This window comes from Argentina silus (genome assembly GCF_951799395.1).
Source record: "Argentina silus genome assembly, chromosome: 10".
Taxonomy (NCBI): domain Eukaryota; kingdom Metazoa; phylum Chordata; class Actinopteri; order Argentiniformes; family Argentinidae; genus Argentina; species Argentina silus.
Genome location: NC_139664.1, coordinates 14215385 through 14233682, shown reverse-complemented (window position 1 = coordinate 14233682; position 18298 = coordinate 14215385). Strand labels below are relative to the sequence as shown.

The following is an 18298-nucleotide window of genomic DNA, read 5'->3' as shown; positions in this document are numbered from 1 at the left end:
TTGTGTTATGATTGTATAACGTTTTGGCGTTTTCAGAAAGGTTGATAAGATACGAAAGTAGCAAGTTGTGAATGAGACCTTGCGAATGTATTGTATTGTATTTATCACATTCTGTTATCATGCAAATTAAGGCCCTCTGTGTTGCACATTATTTCCCACTATTGCACAGTATGTAAAAGCTTAGTATTGATGATCTTTGAAGTCAATGGTTTTCAAGTCTCTTTTCGCAGGTCTGGCAAAAGAGACAGATCATCTTATTATATTAGTTTGTGAATAAAATCAGTTTGATCATGTTAAACTTTAGTAAAGTCCTATTCCTGTGACACCTGTCATTGCAGCATACGCCCCTTTCTTGTGGCTGTTCCTCTGTGGCTGTGCACATTAACAGGAAGTGAGCAGTTCGAGCCACGTCATGAAAACATAGCTGAGGAACAAAACGCTCGTTCTGTTGTCACCGTTAGAGAACTATACATAAGGCCGGGAGCACCATCCAACGGGATTATTGTTTTTTGGAAGGACAACTGTTTGACAGCTATCGTTTTGCTAAGATCATATGGAAAGATGTCAGACATCGGGGACTGGTTCAAAAGCATCCCGTTCATTACCCGGTATTGGTTTGCTGGGTCAATTGTTGTTCCCTTGATAGGCAAACTGGGATTAATCAGTCCCATGTACCTCGTATTATGGCCAGATAATTTTTTCCACAAATTCCAGGTATGTTATGGGCGTTGCGTTTATTTCTGTTGGTTTGCAATTAGCTGTGTAACTATTGTATATCTAGCATCAGCTAGCAATTAGCAAGGCTTCTTGCAGGCCTTGTAGCATGAGTGGCATGAATTGCTTCCAATCAGGAAACAAGGACTTGATGTTGGTCTTCCGGGATGCATGAAGCTACTGTAGTTATTTCAAATATAGTAGGATAGCTGCAATGAATTAGAATTGTTTTGAGGTTTGATCATTGACATTTGAGTTCCCAATGTAATGGTCAAACGCTTGAATTTGTTGTACGTTTGGACTGAGTGAGCTCTCCAAGCCCATGTTTCTCGGCAGAGAATTCCACCAGGTGGAGCTATTCTTTCCCCTTTTGGTAGCCTCGTCATGATGTTTCTTCACTACTGTACAGTATTAGAGACACATCTGTGCACTTCTAGATATGACTCAACAGTACTGGCTTCATTTCACTTTAACTCATTGTCTCTATTCATTTCATGTGAGTCAGTGATGTGCTCAGAGTCTAAGTTCAGTTATCATTCATAAGGATCTTTCATTGTTATTAGATAAGTTTGTAACCATGATAATTTTAGTATCTGATGGCACTTTGGAGTGCATCTTACCTGTTTCTCTGACAATTGTAGAGATCTTTCTTATTCCTCTGTGGGATTGACTGGCCGTTTGTAGGCTTTACTCTGGCTCTGAGCCATATTGGTGGAACCGCTGTTGCTTTCTTCTTTTGTTAACTGGACCCCATGCTCCGCAGCTCTCTGGCATGGTTCTGCACACTGGGCAAGTACAGTAGTACCAACACTCAACCCTGACAGCCCAGCAGAATAATGGCTGTTATCTGGTGAGAGCAGGTTTCTATTGGTGAGTGCACAGCTGGGAGCTGGCACACTCGTGACCTGTGCTGTTTTTCATTAGGATTGTGTGGAGCATACAGTGTACTGCCTGGGTATATGGTTAATGGCATATTCTATGGCACATTCATAGCCTGTATGTATACACTCAGAACTCTGAATTTAAATATTATAGTAGTTTGAGAGGTACAGTAGCCTAAATGATTGGCTAGTTGTTGCTCTTCACATTGTATTTTAGGCTCTATGTTTAGGCTCTTATTCTAATGTCTATCCCACAGACAACATACTGCACTAATGTATAGCTTTTCAGTCTAGCAAAATAAGCTTTTCCAAAGGCATTTTGTTACAGTGACCTGGTTCTGAGGTCACAGTGCATTTGACATGTGAGTAAATCATTTGGCTGTTGAGGGACTGCCAAGCTCCCGCTCTCCCGCCCACTTGTCTCACCATGCTTTCACCCTGCCAATGTCCTCTTGAGCTCTCTAACCCACTTTCCACAGCTAACCTCCAGAAGGTCACCTTACAATGCATACATACATAGGCATGCACAGTAGGCTAGCTGCAGCTATGTGGTGGTGCACTTGAAGGGCACACTCAGGCTACTCAGTTACTGGCTGGCAGTCTTTCCATATATCCCAGTCTGGAAGATTGTGAGAGGGGGTAGAAAGCGCCTCTTGTTTACTGACCCAGATTTCCATGCCAGGGAGTTACTAAGCAAATATGGATGACAGAGATAAACTCCCATTTTTCTTGCACATCTTGTCTGAACTGCTACTGTGCCTGTGCTGCAGTCATGCTTGTACACATTGAGAAAAGCTCTTGCTGTGGCAGGTTGTGAGGGGAATCAGATTTGGCCTGCTGGGTAGCGACTGGGTGACATTGCTTAAGTCGTATTCTGTTTTATCACGCCTTGCGTCTTTGACAGAGAAATGACTTGTAGACATATTGTATCTTTCACAACGGCTCATTGCCTGGTTGCTTGGCACGATCAAAAAAACAAACTAGGATCTCCCGCTCATTCATCCTCAGAGTGTATGACATTTGGAGAGCCTTTGTCACCTCTGAATAGGTTTTTGAAATGTGAATTGCTGTAGCACTAGGCTACTTGCCATACCAGGCAATTGGGGATAAAGCAGTAGCCATAAAAAGCTTAGGATGCATACTTTGCCTCTGAGAGACACTGATTATGTTCTATGTTTTTAATTTACAGATATGGAGACCGGTGACCTCAACTCTCTACTTCCCCGTAGGCCCTGGGACAGGATTTCTGTACTTAGTCAATCTGTATTTCCTGTACCAGTACTCCACCAGGCTTGAAACAGGTGGGTTCACAGTTCACACATGGTCACGTCCCAGCGGACAAATTGCCAGTTCCCATTTGCACTGTTGTGTCTGGGGTTAAATAATACATGCTGAGTCTGCTAGCTAGAAAGGCCCTGCTATCATGTACTAAATACTGAGAGCTTAGTCAGGGTCAGTGGCTCTTAGAGAGCTCTGTTACACAACATAGGCCTATGACAACATTATTGAAGACAGGAAAAGGAAAAAAACCCATTTGGGACAAATTGTGCTGATTTGAATCTTTCATGCCGGGTTTCAAATCAAATATTAGTAATTTGTTCTGTGATATTGACCATGTATAGATTGCACGATTTAAAAAGTGAATGATTTTTGTGAGACAAGAAACCTGTGTTTTTGCCACAGGCTTTGCTTGAAAAACACTACTTGTTTTATATTTTACAGGAGCCTTTGACGGGAGGCCGGCAGACTACATATTCATGCTGTTTTTCAACTGGATTTGCATTGTTGTATCCTTCACCTGTTGAATAACCATATTACACATTTATTTACCACATCAACATACATTATGGATGCCTCTGAGAGGTGTATAGTACAGTATAACAAAGTAATGATTGTGTAAATACATCACACATTGAGCCTATGGTGTTTTGCCACCTGTGTTTTGGTAAATGTTTTTGAATTATTGATTCCCATTATTTTTGCTTCCTCTCAGCCAAGCCTTTGTGCCACATTAGAGCGGCACCCTGCCAGTGGCATACAGTTTCTCTGTACAGTCGAGCAGTTAATCTAGGTCACATGAAGCACATCTCACAGGAGTTGGTTCAGACACTCTGCTTTTGACCATTCTCAGTTAGGCTTGGTGTTTTTGTTGAATACTCATACTATGAATGTGTCATACTTTATGATGGAGCTTTTTTCTGTTGTAATGTGTGTTCCACTGCGTTTAGAATACAGGTCTCCTTGACATTGTTTGCATAGATAACTGGGTTAATGATGGACATGCAGGTAACTGTCTTCCACTTTTCCCTCTTGGCCAACTTTTAATTGTTTTGAAGACATTTTTTTACAAGATGGGAGGGAATATTATTACATTGTCATCTGTTGACAATATAGTTTACCAATACAGTACTTAGTTCTACCACAAACAACCATGACTTGCATTAGATTAGAGAGCTTTATACTGTATATTTTGCATTTGTCAACCCTCCCCAACCTGGAAATATTAGGCACAGTTTTATCACAGATTATTCTTATGAATCTCATGATGTAGTTAATGCTAGGTAAATAATGTTGGATAAGTTCATTAAAAAGGTCAGATGATCACACTGATCTCATTTGACATGAGGGTGAGTTACTGTTAGCTGTATCTTATTTCACTAGGGCCGAAAGCTCTCCATCAGCAGTCTTTGACAGCTGTGGGAGGCGTTTTGCTCCAGCTAAGCTTTATCCCATAAATCTATCAGAGCTTTTATTACCGTCTCCAGTAAATCAGAATTAAGTTTAAACAAACTTGTAAGTCTTATGGTTGCTAGTATTTGTTGTGTGGGTGTGTTGGTCCATGTCTCGTTATGAATGAACTGGCCACAGTAGAAGAGATCAAAGAGAAGTTCTATTTAAAGATGGCACACACGTTGTGTTTTCCAGCTCCTGATGATCCCTCTGATAATGTCCGTGCTGTATGTGTGGGCCCAGCTGAACCGAGACATGATTGTGTCCTTCTGGTTCGGAACCCGATTTAAGGTAAAGATGGTTATATCATTCCCTTTTAGTTTTATTATTCTTACAAGAATGAAAATATCATCCTGCTGTTATTATTATTTCTATTGCCCCCTTAGGCATGTTACCTACCATGGGTCATACTTGGATTCAACTACATTATTGGTGGCTCGTAAGTATTTCCTTTTGTTGACAATTCATAAATTGACAAGTCTACTGTAAAATGGTAGCTAAGTTTTCTTTGTCTGCTCTCCTCTCATCGCCAGTGTCGTCAATGAACTGATTGGGAACTTGGTGGGCCATCTGTACTTCTTCCTCATGTTCAAATACCCCATGGATTTGGGCGGCAGGTCCTTCCTCTCCACACCAGAGTTCCTGTGAGTATAAATTACTTACCATACATGTTCTGTACATCAATCCTTTGCTTTGATCATAAAACAACATCCAGTATCTGTCACTCAAATAAGCAATACTTTAATTCCCCTGTTGGTTCATGTTTGTAAGAGCCAGTTTTGCCTACTACTTGTCTAGACCCTATTTTACCCTTTCACCTCCAGTCACTATAACAAGTTTGCAGTCAGTAACTGTTATCTTCTGTGTACAGGTACCGTTCCTTTCCCAACAGAAGAGGTGGGGTGTCAGGTTTTGGGGCCCCACCCAGCAGGAGACCTGCAGCTCAGGAGCCGGCGGCGGAAGGTGGTGGTGCAGGAGGAGGACGCCACAACTGGGGTGCAGGGTTCCGGCTTGGGGACGACTGAGGGGGTCCTCACACCGTCGGGTAGCAGGACAGAGATTCTTCAGATGTTCTCCTCAAGACTACTGCTGATGTCGAAATGATGCAGAACATGGATTTTATACTATTTCCCCTCCCTACGGACTGTTAAGAAAAGAGATGTTGCAGCTGCAGATCAGCATGTTTTTGTTTTTTTCCTATGCTCTCACAAGATGCCATATCAGATTACACTGTAATTATTGGGTTCCACTCAGTGTGTGGTGCAGCCACAGTCAGCCTCTTCAGAACACTGGTCAGGCTATTTGAAAAGCATTGTTCTGGGAGAGATGAGCACTAAGGACTGAATTTTCTTGCCTGTCTCTCCCTAAATATAACACATGGCAACTGGCAGTGTAAAAAGGCTCATATACAACACAACTATTTTTATGTTCATTATTCCCTTGTGCTGTTGCAGTGTTTGTTTTACAGAGGCACAGCACTGAATGTTTGTCTATGTTTTGAAATGGAGGTTGGGTTGAAGCTGTACAATTCTTAAACATAGCATTCAAATTCTCTAACACCAATATGATGCTGCAATGTTGTGTGGTTGGAGATGAAAAGAAGCAAGCCAAACAAAAGCTTTTTGGTGGTAAATGAGATGCCTATAATGCTCAGTTTGTCTCAGTGCAGTAGATTTGCTTTGTAAAGCTGGTATGGCTCCATATGAAACTGCAGTCTTATGGCTCTGTTTCTCCCTTTTGATAGGTTTTGCAAAAGGGCAACTTCATGAGGAACTCAAATTAAACTGCAAGATTTCATGGATACCCTGTGTTGTGTGTGATGATTACACTAAAATGTGAAATAGAATACAATTCTTAAAGATGAGTAATTGCTTGCCAATTCGAATATAAAACAAAAAAAATCTGTTGCACATCTGTACTATTGTAACCACACTTGTCTTGACTCTTGAGGATGTATAGTTATACACACATGTACAGTGAACTTATACCAGAGGATGTCTTTCAGTAGTATATCTTATGATTGTCTGTTTTTTGGTTGGGTCTGCTTGTTTCTCTGTTAACTTGTTTTGTACAATGACATTTTGTACCTGAGTAAACAGAATGAAACAAAATGTCTTTTTTTCCTTCATTTAAACAATGCAGAAAATGCATTGTACTGAAATAATCTAACCTATAGGATTTCACTCAGTCAACCTTTAACACATATACTCAATATTCTTTATGAACAGATTTATAATTGAATTACATTATACCAAGAGACAGTTTTCAGTTGGTTGTGTTTTATTGAGTTACAGCAGACTGTTTAAAAAAAGAGCAAGCAATAATCTTGGTAGCAGTACAGTATTCCAGATACATGTATGAACATGACACTACAGCAGCAGCAGGAAAAACTTATGAGCTGTCTCAAATCTGCCAGTTTGAAAAATAACACCTAGGATATCTAGAAAGCCAACACAAGAAAGACCAGTACTGATGCAGCAGCTGCATTGAAAAATGAGACTATGACTACCAAAACATGTAGAGTGCATTTTCTCTTTTGATGATTGATATCCATTCTGTGGCCGCCTTCTCAGCAATGACTAAGTATGAGAGAGGATAGGGTGATTCTATGGTCTAGAGATCCAATAAAAATCCTCATGGTTATCAGAAGCGCACGACTTGTCCATGTGAAATAAGTGCCATCTACGACCAGCTGGTAGTCACTTGAATTTTTTGAAATAACAAATTACCAACTGATTGACTGGTTTACCATGATCTCAAAAAAGCTAAACATTCCTCATTCAAGGGGTTATGGGGGGACTTCTATTATAAATGTAACAAAACCTTCCCCCAAAAATGTTTACAAAGCTTTTTGCAATACAGAAAAATATTTACAAGGGCCCTTTTTAAGTGTAATAATAATGCAAGTCCAGCTTTGGCACTCAATGGTCACACCACGGCCAGTGCTTCGAGTGAACTCCCAGTCCACTGTACTTCTAATGTCACAGGCCAGGTGTGAAATCATTGGTTCCAGATTCAACAATCTTGAGAATCTTCTGACTAACTCAGCAGTCTACTTCCTTCTGAAACAAAGTAAAACAGCCTCATTAAAGCAGTGTCATCATTCTGCAGCTTTCAATTTGCAGACAACAAGCAATGAGATTATAAGAGACTCATAGATGTGCTGTTTGTCAGGGAAATGCCCAAAATGATAACACAATTTGTGCAATCCCAATACGAATTGGCTGGTGAACCCTCTGCCAAGATGATTTTCTGAAGGCACAATCAGGCTAAATTACAGGCTCCTAACATCCTGGGTGATTAAAAGCTGCAGCTGCTAAATTAACAGACAAGAACCTTGTTAATCACTTCTATATTCTAGGGGAAACCATCACGATATATGAACTCTATTGGAGCTATTTTGACTACTGAGAGTTGTCTACAAGGGGATGGTTGATCATTCTAATTATTCATTTGATAAAAAATCCTTGTCAAAAGTGAAACACATAATTAACACAACACAGAATTAAAATGTTATTTGATTTCTGACTTACCATGCTCTTTTCAACCTGTCACTCGACCAGGCTGGTCTACCGCCAGCACATCTGCATCTGGACCGAGCCTCTGGGTCTCCAGGCCCTTACTCTCATCACCAACTGCCATGGTCACCTTCACCCATCTCCCATGGTCCGCGCTTGCCGGTCCATGTTGGTCCCTACCTCTGCTGATGTCAGACATACTCTGGCCCAGCTTGTTGGTGAACCATTGGACGATATCCTGGTTAGTGAGTTTTGGCCGCTCTGGCAGCCTCTCCACATCCTCCCCTTTCAGTGTCTTGGCCTCTTGGAAGTGCTGCGGGAGAACAGTCTGCGTACGCTCTGTGGTTGATGAAGAGCTTTGACCATTCTGCCCTTTGCTGTTCACATTCTGGAACTTTTCCATCCACTCCAAGGTTCCATTTTTTAAGGCTGATCGGTTGTCCTTGAACCAGCGGACTATTTCTGTGCGAGCCAGACCCGTCTGGATCTCCAGCTGATTGTACTCCTCTGGGTTTGGCCACTGGGTCTGGGTAAAGACCTCTTTGAGAAGTCCCAGTGATTTTCTGTCAATGGGCTCAGGGCTTGTGGAAGCTGAGACAATGGGAAGGGGTGAGGTCCTGACTTTGCTGTCCTGCTCATGAACACCATTCAGTATGCCTCGTTGCACATGCTCCTCTGGGTTCTTGGGACCCATGGAGTTAAACAGGGCTTGCTCCATGTTATCCCGGAGTGCTCTGCGCTCTGAAAACCAGCAGTCGATTTCAGTTTTAGAGAGCTTTGTGTCCTCAACAAGGTGGTCAACTTCAGCTTCTGTGGGGGAACTGGTCCTCTGAAAGCTCTCTTCTAACATTTTGAGTTGCTCTGAGGATTTGCCTTTGACTCTCTCCAGGAGAGGAAACTGGGTGGGGACTGCCTTTTTTGTCTGACTGTCTTTTGACGGGAGTTCACTCTTTACCTGTGGGGCACCTTTGAGATTATGAAGGCGTTGCTCACTGAACCACTTTTTAATTTCACCTCTGGAGAGGCCGGTGGACTCAATGAGACGGTACACTTCTTCCTCCTCTGGGAACTGGCACTGGGTGTAGCTAGCTTTGAGCACAGCAATCTGATCTGGGGTTTTATTGCAGTCCACAGTGAAGGTGAGTTTAGGGGAGGCCATCTTCGGTACAGTCTGAACTGTCTGGATTATGGAGGGTCGCTTAATCTCTGTGGCGACCATAGGGGCTACCAAGGGTCGCTTGATAGACTGTGCCACCTGATTTGCCAAAGTTAATGCAATAGGAGCATAACTGACGGTTGAACCATTTGTAACTGGTGTCAACACAAAACTGGTCTGTCCAAAGACATTGCAAGGGACGGTCTGAAGAAGGGACTGTGAGGCTTTGGTGGACTGGGTCAGCTGGGCAGGCAATACCGTGAATGTCTGTGGAACTGACTGAATGGTGCCATTGAACATCTTCTTCCGAGCCTCCTCTACTTCTTCTGGGGACCAGCTGATACCCTGCTTCAGCCTCTGGGTGGTGAACCACACTTTGATTTGTTCCTCTGGGTGTTTTGAGGCAGCAGTTAGCCAAGAGAGCTCTGCTTGAGTTGGGTAGGGGAACTTGTTGAAGGAGGTGATGAGGGTCAGGTTACCATCAAGTGAGGGGTTGTATTTGGAGGTGTTCAAAGGGACAGCAATTTTTGGTACTAAATTAAAATTAGGTGGGCGCTGAAGGAAAGGCATGATATGAGAAAAGCCATCCTTGACTGTTGCTTCTGGGATAATCACAGTCCCATTCACATTCACTGCAGTGAATTGCTTTTTAGCAAGTTCAGGGTTGAGTTTGTCCAATAGATTTTCTGTCAATGTCCGTTTGTTGTCTGTTTTTGGCTTACTGATCTTTACTGTAGTGGATTTGCTCAGAGGGAAAGTGGCAAAGTTTTCGCCAGCTAGAGTGCTCGTTGTATCGCAGATGACTGCATTGTTTGCACCTTCTATAGTCTGCTCAAGGATGGTCTGATTGTTGAGTTTGATTCTCTTAAACTTGAAATTGGTCTCCCCTGGATGGCACCTCTCATTGTGCTCTGTTAAGGTATCAAACTTTTTTGTGTTGAAATTGCAAACCGCACATAGGTAAAGTGGGTTGAGAATGACATTCGGGTGATTGGAGTCAACATGCTCTTTAAACTCATTCAGATTCTGAGTGGAGAATGGACAGTATTTGCATTCGTAGCCTCCCTGCTGCTTCCTTTGGGTCTGTGAATCTGTCCCAGGTTTCTCAGGTGCTGGGGACTCCTGGCGTGGATCGCTAGTTTCACTCCCCGAGGCCCAGTCCTCCCTGGGCATCGCCTGTGTGGATCCATTTTCCTCTGTGCTGTTTACTGAGACCTCCATCTCATCTGGATCCTCCTGTGCCATCATGTCATCAGGTCTGATCATGCAGGGGGTTGTGGACTTCCTTCTACTGGCCATGGCTGGAGACAGCAGTAGATGGACTTTGTTGAGGGAATGACAAGAGGGGGTGGTATGTTTTTGTCTTGTGGAGAATCTGCACTTGCTGGCTCTGCTGACGGTTAATGTCAGCTCCAATGGGGGACTTCATGGGACTTCATCACAGATCACCCAATCTAGAAGGGAAAGGGGGACATAAGACAAAGTATGAGAACATCTTCCAGCAGTACTCTGCAACACATTCCATACAATTCCAACAATTCAAAATATAATGGAATACAAAAAAATAAGTCTAGTCTGTATAATCAATAGTAATCATATTTTTATTTAACTGTCTGTATTATACCAGATGGCCATGGAAATAATTTGGGTGGGCTGAACATCTTTTCTTAAAACATAGTGGTCCATATTCAAAGGCATTTTTCTCCATCCAAAGTCACGGGGGCTGGTTTGTGCCTTGGGTGCTCAAAACATTTTAAACTACAACTGACTAATCCTGGAAGCAGTCACATCAGTTGAAGATTAAAATAGTGTATACCATTTTAAGTACCTAAAGCCAATGCATTCAAAGCCAACACTGATTGACTACAACTGTATTGGAGTGAGAAAGCTCAGAGAAACCTTACATGCAAAATAATATGTGGCTTTTTTAATTTCCCTGGGTACTTGTTTAATGAAGGGAGAGAAGAGCTAATTCAACTCAGAGTGAAAAAAGTAATTGATATTCTAGTTGCCTCATGCAGCATCTCAAATTTCCATGAAACAAAATGAAATGGAGAATGAGTAAGACTGTGCAGCGGTGTCCTTTTATCATAGATTTTTGGTTCAGCAAATTCCGAAAGGCTGATCCAACAGTGACTGAATTACTAGAATCTGTCAGGCAGTAAAAGCAGCCAAGTAAGATCTTCCAAATCAATGGTAGGAGAGAACTTAAAGTAAGCCCATGTGTCCTAATGAATAATGTAGCACTAGGCTCCCAAACTGAGATTAAATTCATTTTTTCAGTAGACTGCTTCGACTACGATCATTTATCAGTTCACTCAAGAACATACCTTCGAGTATCACCTTCCAGTAACTGCCAAGAGGGATTGCTATAAAATGGAAAAACACCATGGAAAACCCATACAAAACTAAAACAAAAAAGTGCTTGGGATGAGAAACATGTTTCAATTAACAAACAACTTTTAAAATACCTTATTAAATACCAGAAAAATCACCAATGGTATTTAGCTGTTGGTCAGTGCTCTGGTAGTAGTAAACATGGCGAGAGAGGTGTTTAGCAGAACATCAATGACAGTATCAGCACTTGGGGTATTTCCCATGTTTAAACTTCATAATACACTGCAGAGGTGCAACATTAAAATTCAGATGAGCCTCATTTCCATGAGGTAGTTATGGCAACCACAGACATTGAATTGCCCTTGTGTTGCATTGCTGCTGTGTCTTAAAAACAGCTTCTCACAGGTATTAATTAGGCGAGATGTGGAGGGCTGAGTGGAGCCAGGCCAACTGAGGGGCTAAGAGGTTGTCTGCCAGACCTGGTGTATCCTCTTGTTAGCAGCCATTCTCAGCCTGTGCTGTGCTGTGCTGTGCTATGCTATGCTGTATGTCTGAGACTGGGTGGAGGCGTAGTGCGCCATACCGGAGCCTAATTAAACTTGCATGAGGCCCCTGCCGTCTCATATCATGTCCTCAGCTCACTCTCAGAGCGCCAGTCTAGGGAGACCCACTCCTAGCCCTGATATAGACCCACTAACCCTGCACACCAAAATAACTCCACCATAAATATGGCAGATTGCTGGACAACAGTAGACAGTGCCCCATATACCTAGTATATACCTTATTCAAATAATGAAGGTAAGACTGCTATTGCCATCACAACTGCGCATTACAAAACTCCCATAAAATACCTAAAGACGAGCAACAAATATCCAGAAAGACGTTAACATTAGGCCTCAAAATAGCTAATGGTTAAGTAAACAACATGCTCATTTATATAATTAATCCTGACGGTTACCAGAGACGTCAAAAGCAGTTACAGGACATTTCACATCTGTAGGATGACTCGTCACTAATATAATTCCAGTTGTCCACAATGACAACAAAGCACAGGGCAGAAGGCTGCAATGTATTAATACTGTGTGTTGAGGAATAGCAGGCAAATGCAAATTGAAATGAATCCCCAGATGCGTGATGCTGCTGACTCAAACACACTCCGCCCTGTGATATTTGTGATGAACTCAATCTGGCTCATCAGAGAGATGGCACTAAGAACGCATCACACCAACATGCAAGTGCAGCCCTGTATGAAAACAACAGAATCTGGGCTGACACTGGGTTAACAATGACACAAGTCATACTGTTACATACACCTGCTCATACGCCTGTAATCTAATGTTCAGGCCTAAATTAAAAGTGACTTTATAATCATATGATAAGGCATGTGGGGGACAAGGTAGCGACTGTGTTGCTAGGATAACAGTGCGGGAGGTAAGCATTCCATCCCGACTCACAGGCTGTTCCGCGGATCAGCCGCATTTTTCCAGTGGAGGATGATGGTGGAAAGCCGCTGTGTGGGCGGAGACACTGCTCCACTAATACGGCGTGCCCCAGCAGGGGGGCTGATTTTGGAAACAGCAGAGTAGAACACCCCGACATACACTACCTATTCCTGGCCAGGGTAGGAAGTCCTCAGAGGGAAAGCTAGCTTCACATTGCTTCTGAACAGGACACTTAAACAACGAAAGTTTCTGAGTAGGCCTATGTATTTATAGTCAAACTCTGGGCTTAAGAGTTGCCATGGAAACAGGCTAACAGCAGGTGGAGGGATTTTCTCCACAGAGATCCGGCAAGAAAACGTTCATCATGCCTATTTTTGGCTCAAACTATTCTGTCAGGTTAACTTTGTTATCACCCATTGACTACATACAGTACAAATCTCGTTAGATGTGTTCACAGTATTGCACTGATACATTCCAGACAATATGTGCTGGCCAAAAACTGACCTGCTGCTCTGGCATTCAACGTGAATCAGGGTAGGGGATAATCCCTTTTCATTTCAGTCAATTCAGAAAGTGAACTGAAAAAATGGTCACACTTTATTATAATAAGGAATGTGCCCTGTTCCACCTTTCAACTCAATACAACACACAATTACCAAATGACTATGTAATAACGTGTATTACAATGCTGTTTCTAGAGTAATTTCAGTGTTACTACACGGGTATACAGTGCAGTGTGTAAACCACTATCCAAATGCAAAAGTCTAACACATCAACAGTTATCAAAAGACTGAGTGACGATGCTTGAACACTGTCCTGCTCAAACATATTTTCTTAAAAGAAACTGGAGACTTCACATCAGGGACTCTGGACATGAGTGTGGCGGAGTGGTAACTGTTAAAGCCATCTGTGGAAGACCTAGGCCCTGGGCTACGTATGGGTTTTCCAGTAGAAACCAAATCTCCTCAGCCTTCCTCTTCCATGGCTGCCTTCCCAGTCAGTTATGAAATACTGACGGAAGAGGTTAGGCCACTTATTAGGGCCAGGGTCAACTTTAAATGAGGCGTCTCCGCTTCTGAGCTTAAATAATTACACAAGAAAAAGAATCTGAATATTGTGTGCATTCAACATGTTGCAATTAAGAATGACACCCAGTAGTATTTCATTTTCAAACATAATGATCACACAGTCAAAGCAAACCAGTAAATATAAAGGTTATGCTTAATACAAAACACCTACATGTCTTATAACATGACCCTGGCATGATGTATGTTACATTATCTTTGTGTTAATGGTGTTACTGGATTCCCACCTATCTGAGACAGCCTCCACTGCAGTGGAGCCAGTGCTGGGGGGCCAGTGCTGGGTGGAGTGTCTCAGCCCACTGCCTCCTCTGATGTGGGTCTCTGCAGCACTGAGAAGAGGCTCCCTCTTCTCCCAAACCTGAAAGAAAATGGACAGAGTCTAAAAGCCTGCACATTGAACACAATACACCCCTTTACAATTGTAAAGAAGAAAAAAGAAAACAGATGGAGGGTTACCTAGGAAACCCAAGATGTGTGCAAGAGTTAGGTGGCTTCAGGAGGTTATTTATAAATTAGACTATCGTCTTGAATCATGCTCATTGTCGTAGCCTAAAACGTGTCCCAATCTACATATCTAGGCTAAAAATCTACTTTACATTGAGGAAGTGATCAGTGATCAAATTGGTGACTGATTGGTGGTTTGTGAGTCATGTATACAGAGCATTTTGACTTCTCTGTGGGAGACTGGCCGAGCACTTTAAGATGGTTCAGATCATAAGTAGGTTAGAAAACTGTCAATGAACTCCTGTGCCCTTACACTCGGTCTGGTGTATACTCGTTTTCTCAAATAGGCCAAAAGCACTCAAAACCCTGTTCCAGTGGATATCACGGATGAAAAAAACCATCACTGCTGCTAATTCCTTTCCACTCAAACTGGACAATGGCCATTTCCAGGTGTTATCCATACAAATTGAGTTGGCAACGTCGGCGCAACGTGCTGTACTTTTTTTTGACGAGTTGGCAAAAAAAAGACTACCATTGAATTTATGATGAGCACATGTGCACATTCATCTTGACTCTTCCTGAGCCCGACCCCACAAGATTAACTACTTTTTAGGAACTGCTAATAAATAACAAGGCTAGAGTGTCAGGCCATGGCCCGCCACAAAGAAGCTCTCCACTGAATGAAGTCATCATGGCCGACAGAGAAAACAGAGCTTTCAAAGAAGCCCTGCCCACAAGTATGACATCATCGCCCAGACCATCGTAGTCACCTAGCTAACAGTACCGTCTGAAGCTGAGGAGGCAGTAACAACATCCCCCTGAAAGAGGTGAGCACCCCATGAGTCACACAGAGGCGGCCATTTTTAATCAAGCCATTGGCTGGGTTGGAACACAAACAAGGACACCAAGGAGAAGGGGGAGACCAAATGGATGCCGGCCTACAATATCTTCAGCAACCTGAGTCGACCAAGTGGATACAAGTCTTCAGACTGTCTCCTTATGGGTTGAAGCTAAAAGTGCATCATTCACTTGCACTATTTTGATGTCTTGGCCCATTTGAGAATTTGAGTATGTACACCAATCAAAATTAATTTCAAAATAAAAAATGGTCTACCACATAACATTTAGGTACAATGCAATAAAGCAATTGGATCTTTGACTTAGGATGCTTTTTAGCAGTATCATCTTTAGAGCCTACATATTAGTTCAGAATTCCTTGATCTCAATGAATGTTGCTAGTCAGGCATGAACTGATGTTCCTGCAGCTTCACCTGACATGATTGGATTAGACCAGTGAGGTCACTAATGTTGATATCCCCTGGCCTGGTTTATTCGGAGACAGCGTTCACTCTGATTCTATGCAAAAAAAATAAGCACCAGCATGGACCCAAAGGAGTACCATGATTTTCGTCAAAATATCCTGAGGCATGTGATTTCAACATGTTTGTATACAATCCAGAGTGAACAGAAAACATAACACATAATCTGTGCATTAAACAGCTGTCCTACTAGACTGTGCCAGTGGACACTGACGACAGGAAAAAGGGCAGGCAATAGTTCAGGGCTGCTTTTCCCCATATAGGCTATGCTGAGGAAATAATATGATGTGACAATAACCAGAGGGATTGGGCAACAGAGGAGTTTGTAAAGTTATATTTGTGTGCCTTTGGTAAGTGAACTTGATGATCTGGACAGCCTTAAAGGCACTATCCCCTTGTTATGAATGATTCTATTCAGCAGTATGATGTTGATCAGCAACTACTGCGACGAAGCGTTATGTGCTACAGTTTACGTTGCCACAGTGCAGTATGGTCGTGGTGGAAGGCGTCACCGCTGCCTACATCATACGGCACCCGAAATCAAAGTAACCAGCTAAACTACAGAACTACCATGCAATGCATCGCGCGAGCGAATGTGATAAATAATAGAACATCCATAGGGGGGATCTGAGACAATAATGATGCCAAACAACACACCGGATGGCAGACGTGGGCGAAATAAATGCCTCCTAAATATTCACTCGCCATCGACGTAACGCCATGTCGGCATGGAGGCCATATTTTGCTGGTTATGTCGACATAGGGGAAAAGTAGACATGTTCGCTCCCATAATTTCGACTAATGTTAGGAGCTCCAACATTTCAGATAAACTTCCTGAGTGCGAGGATGTCCATAAATGCGTTTGCTGTAGTAGCTGGCTACATTCATACTATTATTCGTGTGTAGTCGGGTGTATCCACACTGGGACAACCAAAGTTCAGTGGCTAGACAAGTTAAAACATTTATACAGTGGCGTGTGCAGACGTATATGTACAACAGCGGTGGTGGGAAGGAAAAGCTATCCAGCTAGCTCCATACAGCTATAACTTTGGGACTTGTTTAACCGATGTAGCTACAAATTGAGAAATTGGGTTTGGCAGATTCTTACCTGCCCACCGCGTATGATGTGATGTGATGCTGGGGCAACGGTAAATAGGGTCCAAAACTGGTTCTTTTCCAGATGAAAACCGAATACGGAGAATAATTCTAGAGATTCGAGCGTATCCTACAGACAACAGCCGAAAAAAATCCGCGATCACAGGGGGATCTACGCCAAAAACCACATGATCTACTACGTCAGCATACGTATTTGCATACGATACCAGAGGCTCTTCCATCCTTGGGTTCTTATAATTGTTCCAAAAAGTTTGAACATTGATGATCAGCATCAGTAGAATATGTCCAGGAAATGACAGCCTTTCAATAGGTGCTGGAAGCATGCATGCTTCCGATTTTGAAATGAATGAACTGTTGTCTTGTATGTTGCCGTCCTCTGCGCCAGCTCAACGTTAGGTAATTGAATATTAAGTAACTGTATGGGCGTTTCAAAGGTACCTCCTGGTGTTGTCGCGACTTGCTGCAGTGCCTCAGGTGAACGTTACCTTGCAGTGCTGCTGACCCGTCTCTTCCACCCACCCACCCCACCTCTCTCTCCTTCCCTCCTTCCCTACCTTCCCCCCCTCCTCTCTCTCTATTTCTCTATCGCTCTTTCCCCCCCCTCCCACCATCTCTCTCTGATCATGAGTAAACATGACTGTATTACCTTTACACTGCCTAATGTGTCTGGGGCCAGAGGCATTCCATCATTAAACCGTAAGAATAATAGTAATAAAAAAATCTAATAAAAATTCTATCACCTGATGATATCAATACCTGAAAACCTGAGCGATGCAAGTGTAAAATGTATGGATATTATGTAATTTATGCAATTTGTAGTTATTTAAGTGTTGACCTGTACATTACAATAATGTGGCCTACCACATATTTAGTTTTTTTTTTAATGCCTGTAGATAAATTATGAAATTATACCGATAGAAAGAGACTTTATTTTTCAAAATATTTAGTAACCGCATTGATAAAACTGGATCTCAAGAGTCACAAGTAACCTATTAGCCAACAGTGACCCCATCTGCTTTTGTATCAGAATAGCACATTCTTACGTTGGCACATGTTTGCTGCAGTTATTCAAATGTTTGAGCAGTATGCATATCAGTAAATGTTGTATATATTTGACTATTGAACTGTCTTTTGCTGAATTGCACAATACATATATCTATGAATATTGTCAGTTCAGAGAAAAGGCATAGACAGTACGTTGGTAAGTGTGACGTTTTCAAAGCAGCATGCAGTACTCTGCTGCAGTGCCAGCTCAATTATGCATTATTCATGAGTCAGAGCTGGGCTGCTACGGTGTGTGGACACATTTACATACAAATAAGGAGCTAATGCAATATTAATATTAGCATTTCTATCTTTGTATCGCAGTCATTGAACAGATACTTTTAGTTACAATTGACAACATAAACACTCACCTACACATAATATATTAAATAACTGAACATGTGTGGTGGTTTGATAAAAGCACAAAATAAATGGAGAACATTACTACTGTTATTCATAATGTCTATGTGCAGTATGTGTAATGTGTGTTTTATTGAAAATCTGTGGGATGA

The 18298-nt window shown here is 42.3% G+C and overlaps 2 protein-coding genes across 3 annotated transcripts; one reads left to right on the top strand and one right to left on the bottom strand.

The window, feature by feature from the left end:
* Positions 1-404: 404 nt before the first annotated feature.
* derl1 (derlin 1) lies at positions 405-6436 on the top strand. The gene is made up of 8 exons (XM_083679710.1): positions 405-714; positions 2785-2896; positions 3318-3382; positions 3855-3881; positions 4521-4616; positions 4712-4764; positions 4859-4969; positions 5197-6436. The coding sequence occupies exons 1-8, from the start codon at positions 562-564 to the stop codon at positions 5348-5350; spliced, it is 771 nt and encodes a 256-aa protein (XP_083535836.1). The 5' UTR covers positions 405-561; the 3' UTR covers positions 5351-6436.
* Positions 6437-6593: 157 nt separating this feature from the next.
* Positions 6594-16893, bottom strand: zhx2a (zinc fingers and homeoboxes 2a). 2 transcript variants are annotated; one of them, XM_083678455.1, is made up of 4 exons: positions 16735-16893; positions 14091-14221; positions 7859-10453; positions 6594-7387 (listed from the first exon to the last, which is right to left on the bottom strand). In XM_083678455.1, exon 3 carries the CDS (start codon positions 10296-10298, stop codon positions 7869-7871), a length of 2430 nt encoding a protein of 809 aa, XP_083534581.1. In that variant the 5' UTR covers positions 10299-10453; positions 14091-14221; positions 16735-16893; the 3' UTR covers positions 6594-7387; positions 7859-7868. The 2 variants fall into 2 exon arrangements, with proteins under 2 accessions (XP_083534581.1, XP_083534582.1); XM_083678456.1 differs by having other exon boundaries at positions 6594-7384.
* Between the last annotated feature and the right edge of the window lie 1405 nt (positions 16894-18298).

Excerpts from the sequence above, each read along its gene's own strand:
- zhx2a (XM_083678455.1), bottom strand. The coding sequence starts at position 10,298 with ATGGCCAGTAGAAGGAAGTCCACAACCCCCTGCATGATCAGACCTGAT.
- derl1 (XM_083679710.1), top strand. The coding sequence starts at position 562 with ATGTCAGACATCGGGGACTGGTTCAAAAGCATCCCGTTCATTACCCGG. Across the intron at positions 3,383-3,854 it reads TCAACTGGATTTGCATTGTT|ATAACTGGGTTAATGATGGA; the intron begins GTATCCTTCACC and ends TTGTTTGCATAG. Across the intron at positions 4,765-4,858 it reads AACTACATTATTGGTGGCTC|TGTCGTCAATGAACTGATTG; the intron begins GTAAGTATTTCC and ends TCTCATCGCCAG.